The 17,240-nt window shown below is 41.3% G+C and overlaps 3 protein-coding genes across 3 annotated transcripts; all 3 read right to left on the minus strand.

Annotated features, from left to right (window-relative positions):
- Positions 1-958: 958 nt before the first annotated feature.
- Positions 959-1,936, minus strand: LOC133108300 (olfactory receptor 2AT4-like). The gene has a single exon (XM_061217771.1). It carries the CDS (start codon positions 1,934-1,936, stop codon positions 959-961), a length of 978 nt encoding a protein of 325 aa, XP_061073755.1.
- A 6,230-nt stretch (positions 1,937-8,166) lies between these two features.
- LOC133108301 (olfactory receptor 2AT4-like) lies at positions 8,167-9,144 on the minus strand. The gene has a single exon (XM_061217774.1). The coding sequence runs from the start codon at positions 9,142-9,144 to the stop codon at positions 8,167-8,169; it is 978 nt and encodes a 325-aa protein (XP_061073758.1).
- Positions 9,145-15,742: 6,598 nt separating this feature from the next.
- Positions 15,743-16,720, minus strand: LOC133108302 (olfactory receptor 2AT4-like). The gene has a single exon (XM_061217775.1). The coding sequence runs from the start codon at positions 16,718-16,720 to the stop codon at positions 15,743-15,745; it is 978 nt and encodes a 325-aa protein (XP_061073759.1).
- Between the last annotated feature and the right edge of the window lie 520 nt (positions 16,721-17,240).

The raw sequence follows: 17,240 nt of genomic DNA on the forward strand, positions 1-17,240 counted from the left end.
TGATGATGTTGTTTTAAAATGTATATATGTATATATTTATACAACAGGCTAGCTAAATAACACTGGATGTAACAGACACAACATTAAACATTAAAAATAGCCAAGAGGAAAAATGTCTGCTTCTACTCGACTGTTGAATTGTAGCTAGCATCTTATTCCACCAGGCCAGGAAATAAGCTTGATTTTTGATAGTGATCAATAATACTTTGTAGCAGCTAAAAAATCACTGTAGTTATTGATGGAAATAAAGACAAAGCTATATTTCTAAAGCCAATTATATGTTATAGGCTATATACTATCCTGTATATCTTAACCTATTTCTTGTAAAGGTCTCTTGTACAGGTTGTAGTTATTTAAAATATTTTCTTTTTTTATGACCATGTTGGCTTCTTCATAAAAAACAGCAATGCCAAATGATATTTGGAGCTATTGGAACAAATTGGGAACTGCACTAAAACTGCACTCTACCTAAAAAATCAATTGATTTCTTTTACTGCTTGTGGTTGGCTTCAAAGACATATCTTGAAGTAATGAGTAGTCTGATAATATTTCATTAATTGGTGACTGGCAGGGACTTGCTTGTCCAACTTCATATGCTTTGCTGTCTTAGCTATTCCCTCCTGCTGTGGTGCAAGGTAAACTTAACTGCATTTCTTATCTTATCCTTATTTTGAGAAAAGAGGCACTCAGGAAACAGACGTTCTCTGAAATGAAAATGTTTTCTTTTTTGGAGTGAAATCCACATTGATCACAGATCAATCTTCAGATTTTTTTGACATCATCCTTATTGATGCCATGTAAGCTTTGTAAAGGAAATACAAATAAAATCCCTTTCTGGCTGTTTTTAATTCTGCTGCTGATGTGCCTGCTTGAATGTACAGTGCAATATTCATAGCCAGTAGTTTCCCCAAAAAGGCATATTTTCACTTTTTTCGAGGAAAACCATTCTGTTGATGGCTTAGTTGCAAAGAGTAGAGATATTTTGTCTCTGCACATGCACCCTTTGTCCCCTAAATTTTTTCAGCAGGATTTGCTTCACTTCCGTAGTCCTCAAGCAGTATATGAGTGGGTTTATCATGGGTGGGAGCAGGCTGTACAGCATGATGATGACAATGCGCAGATCCCTGCTGAATTTAATTCCCACGATGCTCGCCAGGTACACGAAACAGCGGGGGAGGTAGTAGAGGGCGATGATGATTAGCTGGGCACTGCAGGTGGACAGCATTTTGAGGCGACCCTCCGTGCTGGCGATCCAGATCACGGCCACGATGATGGAGGCGTAGGAGAAGACGATAAACGCCAGCGGCACAAGCAGTACCACCATAGCGGCAATGAAGGCCGGGAAGCCGTAAGGCGCCCTGTCGGTACACGCGAGCACTGTGATTGAAATGTGATCACAGTAGCACTGGACTATTCTGTTTGATGCACAGTAAGGCAGAGGGTACGCCCTGATCACCATCATCATCGGACCAGCCTTCGAGATCAGCCAGGCAGTGGCAAGGAGCATACACACATTAAAATTTGTCATGATCATGGGGTATCTGAGAGGGTGGCATATCGCCACGTAACGGTCTAAAGCCATTATGAATAACACAAAGGAATTGACACTTCCGAAATAGTGCACAAAGTACATCTGCACAAAGCAGCCGGTGAATGAAATGGTTCCTGCCTGAAACCAGTATCTGGCAATGATCTTTGGCAAAGTGGTAGTGCTGAACAGAATGTCCGACACAACCAGGTTTAAAATTATGATGTACATGGGTTTGTGGAGGCTGCGATCCTTTGTGAACAGCATGAGAAATATGGCATTTCCCAGCAAAGTGCAGACATACACCAGGAACATGACGGCAGAGGCCAGGCCGTAGTATTTAGCTTTGAGTCCAGGGAACCCCACGATGACAAACTCAGTCACTGCACTCCCGTTTCCCTCTGACATGGTGGACTGCAGTCCTCTGAGAGACCCCACCTGGAGAACTTTATATTTGACAAAAAAAGAAAAAGTTAAAAAACATATTTTAAAACACATTTATAAATTAAACATTTGTTAATATAATGGAATCATTGGAATTGGTGTAATTTACATTGAAGATTTTCAAGTCTCAAAATCAAATTAGTGTGATGTGTAGATCTGCAAGTGACATAAAATGTATCTGCATAAAGTAATCATGTTAATCTGTTCCTTTGTGGACTGTGCTAACATTGAGCTGTCTAACAATTATTATCCGCTTGAATGCGTAAAAATCTGCCATAAAGCTTGGATAGTTGTGAGCATACAGTATGTGCAATTTATCAACCTGCACACATTGTTCTGACAGCAACTGTACCGGCACAATATTATTCCCCTAGAAATGGTTAAACAGATGGTTTCTAAGCGTAAAGTTCTTAGAATTGTGAAAAGTACAAAAGTACCATTCAACATTTTCCCCCAGCCAACCACAATTTACAGGAAATTAACCATTACCAGTCATCAAACATACATACACACAATATGAAATTCTGCTAATAATTCATAGGCATAACATAATTCTGCAAATAGGCCATACCCTTACCTCAGTTAGTAATGACTTGTGCAGACAATCACACCTTGTATGCAATCCAATGTGTTTACATGTATATTTATAGTCACTTTTATCCCTGGGATGTTGCCAAAGAGATGAACCTGTTTCAATCAATAGTCTCTACTGAGCAGACCCACCAGAGGAATAATTAAGATTGAAGGCTTTCTGAAACTAGAAATGTTCATGAAAACATTTAGAAAAAGTTAAATGTGTTTGCTTAACCAGGAAGGAAAGGAAAGCATACTTAATAAGGCTGGCAAGTAATTAGGGACTCAAGGAGCAAACCTGCTGAAACCCTTGAGGATTTCTTTTCTTTTTTTTTCTTCACAATTTAGAATTTCCTCACAGAACTAGTTGTAGGGCACAAATCAAAACAAAACACTTTTTGTATGGTGTTGATCAGGGGTCGGCAAGAGGGCCATCTGTTTCTGGATTTCATGCCAACTTCTCAGATTTATTTATATGGACCAATTTTACATTCCAGATCATTTTTGCTTTTCTGTTTTCTCTAATTAGTTGCAACAATTGATGACATGCTAAGGGTGCTGGCCAAGGCCCAAAAAGTGACACAGGTCATGGCGGACCAGGTTGTTCAGCTCTCAGTGGTGGACCGGGCAGGGGTCGCTGCTGCCATATACTCTTCCCAAGGCAAGGGACGTCCTGGTAAAGATGACTGATTCTGATGATATCGAGGTGCACCTTTCAACCTTTGAGAGGGTGGCGGTGCACAATCTGTGGGACAACAGAGAGTAGGCTGACATCCTGGCATGGGCTGAACTCTCTCCCACCTCAGCAGGTCAACAAGTCGCCACCTAGGCCTTCCAAACAGGGGTCAACGCATTCAGCCAGATGGTCACCCTTCTCTGCCTCGTAAACAGGTCGCTCCATCCAGAGCACTTGACTGGAGCAGAGGTAGTGGATGGCCATGGATCATTTTCTACGTGCCCTCCCTTATGAAAGTAAGAAGCTGGTCAGCCAACATGCACCCTGGTTGCAGGGGGAGATGGTGGAGTTGGTCAAAAGAGTGTAGAACACGTGGGATATGCTCTGCTCCAGCCAAACTGACCATCCAGCCAGCTGCCCACGCTCGAGGCCCAAGTAGAGAAGCAGCAATCTGGCCCAGGGGGTTGATGGTGGGAGAGAGCCCTGGAACTCTCTGACCTCCATCTCCCTCACCATGGTCCATGGCGAAGTCCACCAAGTACCAGGAGCAGAGCTACAGCAAACAGGGACTCTGGAGGGTAACTGCGGGGCTTGTCCGCCAACGGCACCTTCTACATCTCCAGAGATTAAATTATGTCCTGGGATTAACTACGAATTGGGCCAAACCTGGCCCCTCGCCCAGCCCAGGAGGTGAGAGAGATAATTGACCAGTTTAAAGATGTCTTTTCCCAGCTCCCAGGTGACACCACACTGGTCTGGCACCACACACACACTCCTGAGCATACAGTGGTCAATGTGTCGCCATACAGGCAAAGAAAAACCCCCAGCATGCTGTAATAAAATATGGCCTATTGGCCTGTTTGGTGACACCTTTTCTCCTTGCTTGTACTTCTTGCCAGCCCACCTACACCAACACACCCTGCACCGTGTTACATAGCCTCCAATATGTCCATTTCATGGGCGGTACTGTACGTGGGTTCTATTGGATAAATGACCGATGGGATCAACAAGAACAACGGTCGAAGTCTACCCCATAGTTGGCACCTGATTGGGTAGAATGCGGTTCATTGTTTGTGGCGAAACAAATTTTCAATGCCAGCTGCTAGCATTAAAAACTCAGTCGTTCAGGACCACAATCATCACTGGGCCACATAATTCAAGTTTCATAAATGTTGGGGCCACAACAACATATTGATCAGGGCCACCAAAACCCAAGGGTCAGCTCTGTAAATGTCAATGAAACCACAATGATATATATCTGAATTTGACCAAAGACAACACAGATATGAATTCTGAATACAACATTCATTCGTGATTCAGGGCTTTTCCTTACAAAGTTTTGGTCCTCTAAAAATGACATTTTGTTTCATCATGGCACCCAGCGCTCTGATTTTCAGGAGTTCTATATCTCTTCATTATCTACCAACACACAGAAAGATCTGAGAGGTGCTGTGGTGAAACCTCAAAATAGATTTAAATTGCTGTTATTGATCCAAATCACCCTTCTGTCCAGTTTTAAAAGCAGCTAGGGCAAGATGATCGCACCAATGACATTATTTCCCAACAGATGTTTTTGCTGAACTGTCAATTGTGGTGAACCTGGTCTCATTGAGGTTACATCAGCACTGGCACACAGGTTGGCATGTTATATGATGAAATGCCATTATTAAGCATCAAAATAAATAAATAGGCCAATGATGCCTACAGTAGAATAAAATCACACTATGGACAACTGGAATAGTCACAGTTTCTATAACCAAAAAAGAAAAAGGCTTTTCATCTTTTATTTTTACTCTATCTTAAATATGTGCTTTATTTAAATAAATAAACCACCCCAGTTAACAGTGTTCCCATTGACAGATGTTTGATTTTTATCTAACGATACCATGCATTTGAGTGAATAAAGAGACACTGACAATAAAACAAACACACACAATCGTCATCTAAAGTTGGCCTCCCACAGAGTTCCTCTGTGGTTTGACCTGCAATGCAGAGAACAGTCCAGCATCAGAATCAACAAGCATGCACACAGCAGGTGAACACCGGTCCACCACCCCCAGAAAGAAGCCTGTAGTGTAAAGATAATTAACCTGGTCCTCCAGGGAAGCCCTCAGGGGACATGATCCAAAGCAGAGGCACACCTGCACACACAGTGGTGCCAGCAGGGATTTCCAACCTCATAAAAAGATCTCACATTGGGCCCCACCACGCCAGGCCCACACAGTCCCTGCACAATTACAGTCAGAGGCGTTGTCCGAGCCCTTGGATGGGTCACATGACCCACCCCAGCTCCCCATAACGTTGTGGGGCTGCACACACACTGGGGTTCACAGTCCCCTCCCCCAGCTCACTCCTGTCCCTCACATGCCCCTTCATGTCAGCGGGCGGTCCCCAGAAGGCCACTCCCTCTTCAACGGGACCTGCCCATGTGCACGTTTGTAAAACACGTTCAGGAATCACCTATAACGGAGTATACAGAATATATTAAATACATGTGTGGTATAGAACTGGCATATTCAATTCTTACAAAAATTCATGGATTATTTTATGTATAGGCCACTTTCTAATATGTCATGATTAGAGGCTATAATTGTGTCAAACTGAATGTGATCCTGTAAATGTGTTGTTTTCACATTTACAGGATGTTTACATTTTTTATATGTTTGAGAGTAGAGCCTGTTGGCTTCATGCAATATGGGGAAAGTGTATTTTTCTATGTACACTGCTTTTTATTCTTCTTTAGTTATTTCCTAATTTCACCTTGATTGTATGATGAGTGTTAACAAAGCACTTGAAGTAAAACACCTGTGAATATTTTAACAGTGTGAATGGGGATTTCTCTTCTGTGTCAAACATATTGTTTTTCTGCTGCTGTACATGTAAAAATTGAATATACTTTAATTCCTCCCAACATCTATAAGAACAATAGTAATAATGATAATAATTGACAAAAAGACAATAAACATCCATTTGAAGTAAATGTTTATTTGAAGATTTAAAAAGAATATGGATTCATTGGAATTTGAATGTAGGCCTATTAAAATGAAGAAACAGTACACACATTAATTCCAATTAGTAGGCTGTATTTGGGAAATTACTTACAAATAAGTACAGGTGTGAAATACCTGAAATACCATATGAAAAAAGCACTTTTACAGAAGTGACTAAATTAGAGTTACAAAGACAGCTAGGCCTACACAAGTGAGTCATATTCCATTGAATGGCAAAAGGCTGTAAAAGAAAGTCAGACCATTGGTACTTTCGGTGTGTGAGTTTCCGAAGCAACATAAGGCATGAAAGAAAATATAAAATAAAAAGTTGGTTACTCAATTCAAGTGTGTAAGTCACAAAGAGGCAAACTTATCTTCCTTAGACTGATGTTGATCTGAGACTGAACGTGCAGCTGAGGCTGACAGAAGTTTTCCTCAGTTGTCGTCTCAGTGCAAATAAATGTAATGCTTGTTATTATGTTGCTTAGCTGTATTATAACCTATTTACATTTGCTTCTAAATGTAGCCTTGCTATTTATGTTAGAGTGAAACAGGACCTCAGGCTTGCGTTTTGTGCGCTAAATAGTTTTGTTCTGTTTATTTGTGGAATTGATATTGTTTTTTCATTACAGAATGAATGTCTTGAATTTATTTTGACAATTTTCCTTAAGGGTTAATGGCCTATTTGGCTACTCTTTGAAGGTTGTTTGTCAGCTGTATGGCCTACCTATTCTGTTAGCAAAGGTAACTTTATTCATGGTGATTCTCTGAATCTGATGTCACTGCAGAAGCGATTCTTTTATGTCACTGTTCATCCAGAAGTTCACAGATTTTGCCTCATTTGTGCAAATGTAACTTAATGAAATCATTATTTATCCATCTAGGTAGAGTGGTTATATGGTTATCAACATTTTCTTCTTTTTAAAAAACATTTACAGTTTGTTTTTAATGTTGATCCCAAGTTAGCCATGTGATTGTCGCAACCCCCAGTTCAATTTGATGATGTTGTTTTAAAATGTATATATGTATATATTTATACAACAGGCTAGCTAAATAACACTGGATGTAACAGACACAACATTAAACATTAAAAATAGCCAAGAGGAAAAATGTCTGCTTCTACTCGACTGTTGAATTGTAGCTAGCATCTTATTCCACCAGGCCAGGAAATAAGCTTGATTTTTGATAGTGATCAATAATACTTTGTAGCAGCTAAAAAATCACTGTAGTTATTGATGGAAATAAAGACAAAGCTATATTTCTAAAGCCAATTATATGTTATAGGCTATATACTATCCTGTATATCTTAACCTATTTCTTGTAAAGGTCTCTTGTACAGGTTGTAGTTATTTAAAATATTTTCTTTTTTTATGACCATGTTGGCTTCTTCATAAAAAACAGCAATGCCAAATGATATTTGGAGCTATTGGAACAAATTGGGAACTGCACTAAAACTGCACTCTACCTAAAAAATCAATTGATTTCTTTTACTGCTTGTGGTTGGCTTCAAAGACATATCTTGAAGTAATGAGTAGTCTGATAATATTTCATTAATTGGTGACTGGCAGGGACTTGCTTGTCCAACTTCATATGCTTTGCTGTCTTAGCTATTCCCTCCTGCTGTGGTGCAAGGTAAACTTAACTGCATTTCTTATCTTATCCTTATTTTGAGAAAAGAGGCACTCAGGAAACAGACGTTCTCTGAAATGAAAATGTTTTCTTTTTTGGAGTGAAATCCACATTGATCACAGATCAATCTTCAGATTTTTTTGACATCATCCTTATTGATGCCATGTAAGCTTTGTAAAGGAAATACAAATAAAATCCCTTTCTGGCTGTTTTTAATTCTGCTGCTGATGTGCCTGCTTGAATGTACAGTGCAATATTCATAGCCAGTAGTTTCCCCAAAAAGGCATATTTTCACTTTTTTCGAGGAAAACCATTCTGTTGATGGCTTAGTTGCAAAGAGTAGAGATATTTTGTCTCTGCACATGCACCCTTTGTCCCCTAAATTTTTTCAGCAGGATTTGCTTCACTTCCGTAGTCCTCAAGCAGTATATGAGTGGGTTTATCATGGGTGGGAGCAGGCTGTACAGCATGATGATGACAATGCGCAGATCCCTGCTGAATTTAATTCCCACGATGCTCGCCAGGTACACGAAACAGCGGGGGAGGTAGTAGAGGGCGATGATGATTAGCTGGGCACTGCAGGTGGACAGCATTTTGAGGCGACCCTCCGTGCTGGCGATCCAGATCACGGCCACGATGATGGAGGCGTAGGAGAAGACGATAAACGCCAGCGGCACAAGCAGTACCACCATAGCGGCAATGAAGGCCGGGAAGCCGTAAGGCGCCCTGTCGGTACACGCGAGCACTGTGATTGAAATGTGATCACAGTAGCACTGGACTATTCTGTTTGATGCACAGTAAGGCAGAGGGTACGCCCTGATCACCATCATCATCGGACCAGCCTTCGAGATCAGCCAGGCAGTGGCAAGGAGCATACACACATTAAAATTTGTCATGATCATGGGGTATCTGAGAGGGTGGCATATCGCCACGTAACGGTCTAAAGCCATTATGAATAACACAAAGGAATTGACACTTCCGAAATAGTGCACAAAGTACATCTGCACAAAGCAGCCGGTGAATGAAATGGTTCCTGCCTGAAACCAGTATCTGGCAATGATCTTTGGCAAAGTGGTAGTGCTGAACAGAATGTCCGACACAACCAGGTTTAAAATTATGATGTACATGGGTTTGTGGAGGCTGCGATCCTTTGTGAACAGCATGAGAAATATGGCATTTCCCAGCAAAGTGCAGACATACACCAGGAACATGACGGCAGAGGCCAGGCCGTAGTATTTAGCTTTGAGTCCAGGGAACCCCACGATGACAAACTCAGTCACTGCACTCCCGTTTCCCTCTGACATGGTGGACTGCAGTCCTCTGAGAGACCCCACCTGGAGAACTTTATATTTGACAAAAAAAGAAAAAGTTAAAAAACATATTTTAAAACACATTTATAAATTAAACATTTGTTAATATAATGGAATCATTGGAATTGGTGTAATTTACATTGAAGATTTTCAAGTCTCAAAATCAAATTAGTGTGATGTGTAGATCTGCAAGTGACATAAAATGTATCTGCATAAAGTAATCATGTTAATCTGTTCCTTTGTGGACTGTGCTAACATTGAGCTGTCTAACAATTATTATCCGCTTGAATGCGTAAAAATCTGCCATAAAGCTTGGATAGTTGTGAGCATACAGTATGTGCAATTTATCAACCTGCACACATTGTTCTGACAGCAACTGTACCGGCACAATATTATTCCCCTAGAAATGGTTAAACAGATGGTTTCTAAGCGTAAAGTTCTTAGAATTGTGAAAAGTACAAAAGTACCATTCAACATTTTCCCCCAGCCAACCACAATTTACAGGAAATTAACCATTACCAGTCATCAAACATACATACACACAATATGAAATTCTGCTAATAATTCATAGGCATAACATAATTCTGCAAATAGGCCATACCCTTACCTCAGTTAGTAATGACTTGTGCAGACAATCACACCTTGTATGCAATCCAATGTGTTTACATGTATATTTATAGTCACTTTTATCCCTGGGATGTTGCCAAAGAGATGAACCTGTTTCAATCAATAGTCTCTACTGAGCAGACCCACCAGAGGAATAATTAAGATTGAAGGCTTTCTGAAACTAGAAATGTTCATGAAAACATTTAGAAAAAGTTAAATGTGTTTGCTTAACCAGGAAGGAAAGGAAAGCATACTTAATAAGGCTGGCAAGTAATTAGGGACTCAAGGAGCAAACCTGCTGAAACCCTTGAGGATTTCTTTTCTTTTTTTTTCTTCACAATTTAGAATTTCCTCACAGAACTAGTTGTAGGGCACAAATCAAAACAAAACACTTTTTGTATGGTGTTGATCAGGGGTCGGCAAGAGGGCCATCTGTTTCTGGATTTCATGCCAACTTCTCAGATTTATTTATATGGACCAATTTTACATTCCAGATCATTTTTGCTTTTCTGTTTTCTCTAATTAGTTGCAACAATTGATGACATGCTAAGGGTGCTGGCCAAGGCCCAAAAAGTGACACAGGTCATGGCGGACCAGGTTGTTCAGCTCTCAGTGGTGGACCGGGCAGGGGTCGCTGCTGCCATATACTCTTCCCAAGGCAAGGGACGTCCTGGTAAAGATGACTGATTCTGATGATATCGAGGTGCACCTTTCAACCTTTGAGAGGGTGGCGGTGCACAATCTGTGGGACAACAGAGAGTAGGCTGACATCCTGGCATGGGCTGAACTCTCTCCCACCTCAGCAGGTCAACAAGTCGCCACCTAGGCCTTCCAAACAGGGGTCAACGCATTCAGCCAGATGGTCACCCTTCTCTGCCTCGTAAACAGGTCGCTCCATCCAGAGCACTTGACTGGAGCAGAGGTAGTGGATGGCCATGGATCATTTTCTACGTGCCCTCCCTTATGAAAGTAAGAAGCTGGTCAGCCAACATGCACCCTGGTTGCAGGGGGAGATGGTGGAGTTGGTCAAAAGAGTGTAGAACACGTGGGATATGCTCTGCTCCAGCCAAACTGACCATCCAGCCAGCTGCCCACGCTCGAGGCCCAAGTAGAGAAGCAGCAATCTGGCCCAGGGGGTTGATGGTGGGAGAGAGCCCTGGAACTCTCTGACCTCCATCTCCCTCACCATGGTCCATGGCGAAGTCCACCAAGTACCAGGAGCAGAGCTACAGCAAACAGGGACTCTGGAGGGTAACTGCGGGGCTTGTCCGCCAACGGCACCTTCTACATCTCCAGAGATTAAATTATGTCCTGGGATTAACTACGAATTGGGCCAAACCTGGCCCCTCGCCCAGCCCAGGAGGTGAGAGAGATAATTGACCAGTTTAAAGATGTCTTTTCCCAGCTCCCAGGTGACACCACACTGGTCTGGCACCACACACACACTCCTGAGCATACAGTGGTCAATGTGTCGCCATACAGGCAAAGAAAAACCCCCAGCATGCTGTAATAAAATATGGCCTATTGGCCTGTTTGGTGACACCTTTTCTCCTTGCTTGTACTTCTTGCCAGCCCACCTACACCAACACACCCTGCACCGTGTTACATAGCCTCCAATATGTCCATTTCATGGGCGGTACTGTACGTGGGTTCTATTGGATAAATGACCGATGGGATCAACAAGAACAACGGTCGAAGTCTACCCCATAGTTGGCACCTGATTGGGTAGAATGCGGTTCATTGTTTGTGGCGAAACAAATTTTCAATGCCAGCTGCTAGCATTAAAAACTCAGTCGTTCAGGACCACAATCATCACTGGGCCACATAATTCAAGTTTCATAAATGTTGGGGCCACAACAACATATTGATCAGGGCCACCAAAACCCAAGGGTCAGCTCTGTAAATGTCAATGAAACCACAATGATATATATCTGAATTTGACCAAAGACAACACAGATATGAATTCTGAATACAACATTCATTCGTGATTCAGGGCTTTTCCTTACAAAGTTTTGGTCCTCTAAAAATGACATTTTGTTTCATCATGGCACCCAGCGCTCTGATTTTCAGGAGTTCTATATCTCTTCATTATCTACCAACACACAGAAAGATCTGAGAGGTGCTGTGGTGAAACCTCAAAATAGATTTAAATTGCTGTTATTGAGCCAAATCACCCTTCTGTCCAGTTTTAAAAGCAGCTAGGGCAAGATGATCGCACCAATGACATTATTTCCCAACAGATGTTTTTGCTGAACTGTCAATTGTGGTGAACCTGGTCTCATTGAGGTTACATCAGCACTGGCACACAGGTTGGCATGTTATATGATGAAATGCCATTATTAAGCATCAAAATAAATAAATAGGCCAATGATGCCTACAGTAGAATAAAATCACACTATGGACAACTGGAATAGTCACAGTTTCTATAACCAAAAAAGAAAAAGGCTTTTCATCTTTTATTTTTACTCTATCTTAAATATGTGCTTTATTTAAATAAATAAACCACCCCAGTTAACAGTGTTCCCATTGACAGATGTTTGATTTTTATCTAACGATACCATGCATTTGAGTGAATAAAGAGACACTGACAATAAAACAAACACACACAATCGTCATCTAAAGTTGGCCTCCCACAGAGTTCCTCTGTGGTTTGACCTGCAATGCAGAGAACAGTCCAGCATCAGAATCAACAAGCATGCACACAGCAGGTGAACACCGGTCCACCACCCCCAGAAAGAAGCCTGTAGTGTAAAGATAATTAACCTGGTCCTCCAGGGAAGCCCTCAGGGGACATGATCCAAAGCAGAGGCACACCTGCACACACAGGGGTGCCAGCAGGGATTTCCAACCTCATAAAAAGATCTCACATTGGGCCCCACCACGCCAGGCCCACACAGTCCCTGCACAATTACAGTCAGAGGCGTTGTCCGAGCCCTTGGACGGGTCACATGACCCACCCCCGCTCCCCATAACGTTGTGGGGCTGCGCACACACTGGGGTTCACAGTCCCCTCCCACAGCTCACTCCTGTCCCTCACATGCCCCTTCATGTCAGCGGGCGGTCCCCAGAAGGCCACTCCCTCTTCAACGGGACCTGCCCATGTGCACGTTTGTAAAACACGTTCAGGAATCACCTATAACGGAGTATACAGAATATATGAAATACATGTGTGGTATAGAACTGGCATATTCAATTCTTACACAAATTCATGGATTATTTTATGTAGAGGCCACTTTCTAATATGTCATGATTAGAGGCTATAATTGTGTCAAACTGAATGTGATCCTGTAAATGTGTTGTTTTCACATTTACAGGATGTCTACATTTTTTATATGTTTGAGAATAGAGCCTGTTGGCTTTATGCAATATGGGGAAAGTGTATTTTTTGTACACTGCTTTTTATTCTTCTTTAGTTATTTCCTAATTTCACCTTGATTGTATGATGAGTGTTAACAAAGCACTTGAAGTAAAACACCTGTGAATATTTTAACAGTGTGAAAGGGGATTTCTCTTCTGTGTCAAACATATTTTTTTTCTGCTGCTGTACATGTAAAAATTGAATATACTTTAATTCCTCCCAACATCTATAAGAACAATAGTAATAATGATAATAATTGACAAAAAGACAATAAACATCCATTTGAAGTAAATTTTTATTTGAAGATTTAAAAAGAATATGGATTCATTTGGAATTTGAATGTGGGCGGCACGGATGGTGCAGTGGGTAGCACTGCCGCCTCACAGCAAGGAGGTCCTGGGTTCGAATCCCCGTCGGCCGGGGCCTCTCTGTGTGGAGTTTGCATGTTCTCCCCGTGTCTGCGTGGGTTTCCTCCGGGTACTCCGGTTTCCTCCCACAGTCCAAAGACATGCACGTTAGGCTGATTGGAGAGTCTAAATTGCCCGTAGGTATGAGTGTGTGAGTGTGTGAGTGAATGGTGTGTGTGCCCTGCGATAGACTGGCGACCTGTCCAGGGTGTATTCCTGCCTTTCGCCCAATGTATGCTGGGATAGGCTCCAGCCCCCCTGCGACCCTGATCAGGATAAGCGGGTTCAGATAATGGATGGATGGATGGATTTTGATGGAATTTGAATGTAGGCCTATTAAAATGAAGAAACAGCACACACATTAATTCCAATTAGTAGGCTGTATTTGGGAAATTACTTACAAATAAGTACAGGTGTGAAATACCTGAAATACCATATGAAAAAATCACTTTTACAGAAGTGACTAAATCAGAGTTACAAAGACAGCTAGGCCTACACAAGTGAGTCATATTACATTGAATGGCAAAAGGCTGTAAAAGAAAGTCAGACCATTGGTACTTTCGGTGTGTGAGTTTCCGAAGCAACATAAGGCATGGAAGAAAATATAAAATAAAAAGTTGGTTACTGAATTCAAGTGTGTAAGTCACAAAGACTGATGTTGATCTGAGACTGAACGTGCAGCTGAGGCTGACAGAAGTTTTCCTCAGTTGTCGTCTCAGTGCAAATAAATGTAATGCTTGTTATTATGTTGCTTAGCTGTATTATAACCTATTTACATTTGCTTCTAAATGTAGCCTTGCTATTTATGTTAGAGTGAAACAGGACCTCAGGCTTGCGTTTTGTGCGCTAAATAGTTTTGTTCTGTTTATTTGTGGAATTGATATTGTTTTTTCATTATAGAATGAATGTCTTGAATTTATTTTGACAATTTTCCTTAAGGGTTAATGGCCTATTTGGCTACTCTTTGAAGGTTGTTTGTCAGCTGTATAGCCTACCTATTCTGTTAGCAAAGGTAACTTTATTCATGGTGATTCTCTGAATCTGATGTCACTGCAGAAGCGATTCTTTTATGTCACTGTTCATCCAGAAGTTCACAGATTTTGCCTCATTTGTGCAAATGTAACTTAATGAAATCATTATTGATCCATCTAGGTAGAGTGGTTATATGGTTATCAACATTTTCTTCTTTTTAAAAAACATTTACAGTTTGTTTTTAATGTTGATCCCAAGTTAGCCATGTGATTGTCGCAACCCCCAGTTCAATTTGGGAGAGTATAATGCTCTAAAATGTATATATGTATATATTCATACAACAGGCTAGCTAAATAACACTGGTTGTAACAGACACAACATTAAACATTAAAAATAGCCAAGAGGAAAAATGTCTGCTTCTACTCGACTGTTGAATTGTAGCTAGCATCTTATTCCACCAGGCCGGGAAATAAGCTTGATTTTTGATAGTGATCAATAATACTTTGTAGCAGCTAAAATCACTGTAGTTATTGATGGAAATAAAGACAAAGCTATATTTCTAAAGCCAATTATATGTTATAGGCTATATACTATACTGTATATCTTAACCTATTTCTTGTAAAGGTCTCTTGTACAGGTTGTAGTTATTTAAAATATTTTCTTTTTTTATGACCATGTTGGCTTCTTCATAAAAAACAGCGATGCCAAATGATATTTGGAGCTATTGGAACAAAGTGGAAACTGCACTAAAACTGCACTCTACCTAAAAAATCAATTGATTTCTTTTACTGCTTGTGGTTGGCTTCAAAGACATATCTTGAAGTAATGAGTAGTCTGATAATATTTCATTAATTGGTGATTGGCAGGGACTTGCTTGTCCAACTTTATTTGCTTTGCTGTCTTGGCTATTCCCTCCTGCTGTGGTGCAAGATAAACTTAACTGCATTTCTTATCTTATCCTTATTTTGAGAAAAGAGGCACTCAGGAAACAGACGTTCTCTGAAATGAAAATGTTTTCTTTTTTGCAGTGAAATCCACATTGATCACAGGTCTTCAGATTTTTTTGACATTATCCTTATTGATGCCATGTACGCTTTGTAAAGGAAATACAAATAAAATCCCTTTCTGGCTGTTTTTAATTCTGCTGCTGATGTGCCTGCTTGAATGTACAGTGCAATATTCATAGCCAGTAGTTTCACCAAAAAGGCATATATTCACTTTTTTAGAGGAAAACCATTCTGTTGATGGCTTAGTTGCAAAGAGTAGAGATATTTTGTCTCTGCACATGCACCCTTTGTCCCCTAAATTTTTTCAGCAGGATTTGCTTCACTTCCGTAGTCCTCAAGCAGTATATGAGTGGGTTTATCATGGGTGGGAGCAGGCTGTACAGCATGATGATGACAATGCGCAGATCCCTGCTGAATTTAATTCCCACGATGCTCGCCAGGTACACGAAACAGCGGGGGAGGTAGTAGAGGGCGATGATGATTAGCTGGGCACTGCAGGTGGACAGCATTTTGAGGCGACCCTCCGCGCTGGCGATCCAGATCACGGCCACGATGATGGAGGCGTAGGAGAAGACGATAAACGCCAGCGGCACAAGCAGTACCACCATAGCGGCAATGAAGGCCGGGAAGCCGTAAGGCGCCCTGTCGGTACACGCGAGCACTGTGATTGAAATGTGATCACAGTAGCACTGGACTATTCTGTTTGATGCACAGTAAGGCAGAGGGTACGCCCTGATCACCATCATCATTGGACCAGCCTTCGAGATCAGCCAGGCAGTGGCAAGGAGCATACACACATTAAAATTTGTCATGATCATGGGGTATCTGAGAGGGTGGCATATCGCCACGTAACGGTCTAAAGCCATTATGAACAACACAAAGGAATTGACACTTCCGAAATAGTGCACAAAGTACATCTGCACAAAGCAGCCGGTGAATGAAATGGTTCCTGCCTGAAACCAGTATCTGGCAATGATCTTTGGCAAAGTGGTAGTGCTGAACAGAATGTCCGACACAACCAGGTTTAAAATTATGATGTACATGGGTTTGTGGAGGCTGCGATCCTTTGTGAACAGCATGAGAAATATGGCATTTCCCAGCAAAGTGCAGACATACACCAGGAACATGACGGCAGAGGCCAGGCCGTAGTATTTAGCTTTGAGTCCAGGGAACCCCACGATGACAAACTCAGTCACTGCGCTCCCGTTTCCCTCTGACATGGTGAACTGCAGTCCTCTGAGAGACCCCACCTGGAGAACTTTATATTTGACAAAAAAAGAAAAAGTTAAAAAACATATTTTAAAACACATTTATAAATTAAACATTTGTTAATATAATGGAATCATTGGAATTGGTGTAATTTACATTGAAGATTTTCAAGTCTCAAAATCGAATTAGTGTGATGTGTAGATCTGCAAGTGACATAAAATGTATCTGCATAAAGTAATCATGTTAATCTGTTCCTTTGTGGACTGTGCTAACATTGAGCTGTCTAACAATTATTATCCGCTTGAATGCGTAAAAATCTGCCATAAAGCTTGGATAGTTTTGAGCATACAGTATGTGCAATTTATCAACCTGCACACATTGTTCTGACAGCAACTGTACCGGCACAATATTATTCCCCTAGAAATGGTTAAACAGATGGTTTCTAAGCGTAAAGTTCTTAGAATTGTGAAAAGTACAAAAGTACCATTCAACATTTTCCCCCAGCCAACCACAATTTACAGGAAATTAACC

Source organism: Conger conger, chromosome 13 (genome assembly GCF_963514075.1).
Source record: "Conger conger chromosome 13, fConCon1.1, whole genome shotgun sequence".
Classification (NCBI taxonomy): Eukaryota; Metazoa; Chordata; class Actinopteri; order Anguilliformes; family Congridae; genus Conger; species Conger conger.